This window comes from Fulmarus glacialis, unplaced genomic scaffold (assembly GCF_000690835.1).
Source record: "Fulmarus glacialis isolate BGI_N327 unplaced genomic scaffold, ASM69083v1 scaffold23670, whole genome shotgun sequence".
In the NCBI taxonomy this organism is placed as follows: domain Eukaryota; kingdom Metazoa; phylum Chordata; class Aves; order Procellariiformes; family Procellariidae; genus Fulmarus; species Fulmarus glacialis.
The window spans coordinates 9,053-13,073 of record NW_009187451.1 but is presented as its reverse complement, the minus strand read 5'-3'; the positions used below and the strand labels follow the sequence as shown (position 1 = coordinate 13,073).

The 4,021-nt window shown below is 47.1% G+C and overlaps 1 protein-coding gene across 1 annotated transcript in view; it reads left to right on the top strand.

The window, feature by feature from the left end:
* Nucleotides 1-253: 253 nt before the first annotated feature.
* The window catches only part of ABCF2 (ATP-binding cassette, sub-family F (GCN20), member 2), a gene marked incomplete at its 5' end in the record, with an annotated part of 8,056 nt that continues 4,288 nt past the window's right edge, over nt 254-4,021 (top strand). The window contains 7 exons of the mRNA XM_009575191.1: nt 254-466; nt 1,396-1,578; nt 1,911-2,082; nt 2,237-2,332; nt 3,451-3,553; nt 3,639-3,734; nt 3,842-3,961. Coding sequence (XP_009573486.1) covers nt 254-466; nt 1,396-1,578; nt 1,911-2,082; nt 2,237-2,332; nt 3,451-3,553; nt 3,639-3,734; nt 3,842-3,961 — 983 coding nt within the window. The remainder of the gene's footprint in view (nt 467-1,395; nt 1,579-1,910; nt 2,083-2,236; nt 2,333-3,450; nt 3,554-3,638; nt 3,735-3,841; nt 3,962-4,021) is intronic.

Genomic DNA, 4,021 nt, shown 5'->3' with positions numbered 1-4,021 from the left:
AGCTGTTCTGGCTGCTCACTCAGTTCTAATGGTCAGATTTTATTTAGAGAGCAGGTGGAAGTTCCTGTTAGACCGTATAAATCCATCTGCTAAGCTGAAAAGCTGAGTGTCATTGCATCTGGGCCTCCTCAACATTTCTGTAGAAGTGGGGACATGGGAGTTGTTTTTGTGGTCCTGGGCCTATTGGTACAGGGGCTCATGGCTTCCCTTGTATTTGTAAATCAGTAACACTTCTGGTCTGTCTCTTATATAGAGGTGGATGCTCTTACAAAGGAGCTGGAGGACTTTGAATTAAAGAAAGCTGCTGCCCGTGCTGTGACAGGAGTGCTGGCCTCCCATCCCAACAGCACTGATGTGCACATCATTAACCTCTCACTGACCTTCCACGGCCAGGAGCTGCTGAGCGATACAAAACTCGAGCTGAACTCCGGGAGGCGCTACGGCCTGATCGGACTCAATGGGATCGGTAAGCTGTGGGGCGCAGTGACATGGGCTTCTTGGAACTCGGTGAAGGTTCTGTGCTGCTGAGAAGCTGGGCAGATGCAGGTGGTAAATGCTGGAAACCAGGAAGAAGGCTGTTAGACAGACATGGCTGGGACACGGCAGTTTCCGTTCTCCCATCTCCCCACCCGGGAAGAGGAGTTGCTAGGATTGCTGGTAGAAGTATGAGGTTGCATTCTGGCTTTGGACTGTGCATTTGAACTTGTTTCTGTGGAGAGTTGGGTAAGATGTCTGGGGTCTGTGAATCTGTCTGATTCCTGTTTGCAGGATTTGTTTAGCAGTGTCAATCAACTTAATGCTGATGCTGTTGGTCAAAGAACTTGCACAGTATGGAGGAGTAGGGAGTGTGTGGTTTGGGCTGAATGGGAAAACAACTGTACAATCCCTCGAGAAGGCGATGCTCTACGTGGAGAGATGCAGAATACGTGTAATTGAAGAAGAGGTAGTAAGAGTGACCAGCTGGTTTAACTTTCAGGAAAACACTTAGGTTCTCTAGTGATGAGTGCATTACTTTCCTCTATGTTAGAAGTCTTTAGAGTCTGTGGTCCTGGTAACAGATGTCAGACCTGGTTAGACAGCAGGAAGTATACAGTAGAGATAAAGTTCCCTAAATCTGGGCAAGGGCTGAACTGCAGTGGTTTCCAAAGAGCTTCATGTCTCAATCCGGTCCTTAGGGTGGTGAGCCTTAGTTGGGAAGGCAGCCTGTCGCAGTGAGGCAGTAGGCTCTGCTGTGTCTCTAATTCTTCTGGCCTCTTGGGCAAGAAATTCCCAAGGATTTTCTGGGGTTGGAAAGGGAGGGCATCAATGGGATCTGACTGCATCTCGTCCGTTTCTCTGTGACATTGTATCTCACTGAATCCAACAATTAATTGTGGAGTGTCTGTCTGCACACAGGGAAATCCATGCTTTTGTCAGCTATTGGGAAGCGAGAAGTGCCCATCCCAGAGCATATTGACATCTATCACCTGACCCGAGAGATGCCTCCCAGTGACAAGACGCCTCTACAGTGTGTGATGGAGGTGGATACAGAGAGGGCCATGTTAGAACGAGAGGCGGAACGTCTGGCTCATGAAGATGGTAAAGCTTCTCGGAGTCCCTGTGGACAAGGGACATTTCCTCCATTTCCCTCCCCACCGAAGAAACGGTCTTATTTGGGTTCCTTGGCAGAGTTTTTACATGTTATGGTACCTGTTTCCCCCAGCTGCCCCGTACTAGTTGAAAAGTCCTGTGGGATTACACTTCTTTGGATGAAATTATTCCATGCAGCTTCTTAAGAAGTGTCTCAGGCTTGGGAATGGAGCGGGCTGAATAGTGGTAAAGCAGATGGACTATGAGCTTTCCCAGCTGTATAGAGGTGCAGCTGAGAGCCCTTTATTGGTAGAAGTGCTGACAGGCAGGCTCTCTTTCAGCGGAGTGTGAGAAACTCTTGGAGTTATATGAACGTCTGGAGGAGCTGGATGCTGACAAGGCAGAAGCACGGGCCTCACGTATCCTTCACGGCTTGGGGTTCACACCAGCCATGCAGAGGAAGAAGCTGAAGGACTTTAGCGGTGGCTGGCGAATGAGAGTGGCTCTTGCTAGGTGAGTGGTATACTGCCTCCTGCCTCCTGGGAGAATGCCTGTCTGCTCCTGACTCTGCAGAGCCACATACACAGTTCTAAGAACTCAGAGCAGAGCTGAGAGGCTTTGAGTTACCTGCATTTACCCTACGGTGTCATCTCCCCTCTCCTTTCAGAGCCCTCTTCATTCGGCCTTTCATGCTGCTGCTCGATGAGCCCACAAACCACCTTGACCTGGATGCCTGTGTGTGGTTGGAGGAAGAGCTGAAAACGTAAGCATGAAGGAGTTTGCTGCTTCTGTGGGTTGTGCTTTTCTGCTGGAACATCTTGTCAGCATGTGAGCAAGTGCTACAGGAATAACTGTCTATAGTTCTTGTGGCTACATAACTATATTGCAGTACCAGACACCTTCTTGTGCTTACTGCTCACGTGTCTGTGGAAGGGTTCTTGATGTAAGGCTAATGAATTCAAGACAAGACCCTGTTTCTCCCTCACTGAAGAAATGAGAAATACTGCTTTGTACTCCCTGGTTAAAGCTTTGTCCCTGAAAAACAGGAGCAGCCCTCAGCAGCTTGTGTACCAGCACCGTGTGCTGTAACAGTAGCGTGAGCTTTCCAGACCTGGCTTCCAGCTCATCTTTCTGCGTATTGTTCCTCTGTTTTCACAGAACTGTAGTATCTCAGTGTGTCACTTTCATCTTGTTCTAGTATGTCCAGTGACTGTTTTTCATAAACAAAGGTAAAATGTTAAGGCTTAAAGCAAAAAGCTTAGGAATAGTTATGAAGCTTAGGTTATCTGGTTTGTGCATTAAAAGGACTGTATTGTGAGAAGGGCTTTTCATTTGCAGAGGTTTTTTCATCAGCTTTGTCAGTTGAACCTTTTGCATGCTTGCTTTAGAAGTCAGATGTTTTAGGAAAGTAGTTTGAACATCTCTCTTTTTGGGAGGCTTTAACCAGTCATTTTACAGATTTGGAGCGGAGCCAGGCATAGCGTACCTAACAGATGGTAGTCTGTACCAAGGTGAAAGTGAGCAGCAAAGCTTGAAACTTCTTAGAAGTGTGATGCCAGTGGAGTCAGTTGCATCAGTAGCACTAGTCACCTACCACATGCGTAGCCAGCTCTTGACTCTTTGTGAAGACAGGTGAAGACTGTCTTATGGTGAAGAGTGTTTTAACACAATGAAAGGTGTTTGCAGTATTTGCTTACTGCAGCTGATTGTAGCTGCTTTACTCCAAATTTACCAAAGCATCTCCAAGGCTGTTATCTTTTTATTCTTAATCCGATTGTAGGCAAGAGAGATCTGGTGCATGTAAATCCTTTGTCACCATCAGGGCCAACGAGCAAGAATTCTTTTCCTAGCTTAGTCTCTAAAACTTGTGTGGTGCCACAGGTTCAAGCGTATCCTTGTGCTGATATCCCACTCCCAGGACTTCTTGAATGGTGTCTGCACCAACATAATCCACATGCACAACCGCAAACTGAAGTACTACACGGTGAGTAAATGGTACCCTGTGCAAGTGGCAAAAACAGAGGAGCTGTTCTCTGAGGCACATCTGATGTTCTGCGGTCTCTTTCTAGGGAAATTATGATCAGTACGTAAAGACTCGCTTGGAACTAGAAGAAAATCAAATGAAGCGATTCCACTGGGAGCAAGATCAGATTGCCCATATGAAGGTATCTGCCTAGCTGCATGAACATCTTTCTCCCCATGCAGGTGGGCATCCTTGCACCTCCTCAACCTTGTTATTGTGGCTTTTGGCTAACTCTGTGTTTTGTTGCAGAATTACATTGCACGATTTGGTCATGGTAGTGCGAAGCTGGCCAGGCAAGCTCAGAGCAAGGAGAAGACCCTTCAAAAAATGATGGCTTCTGGCTTGACAGAGAGAGTTGTGAATGATAAGGTAGGATCAGACATGGGATTGCATCTAGAGATCAGTATTGGAAACATGGGCTAGATAAGT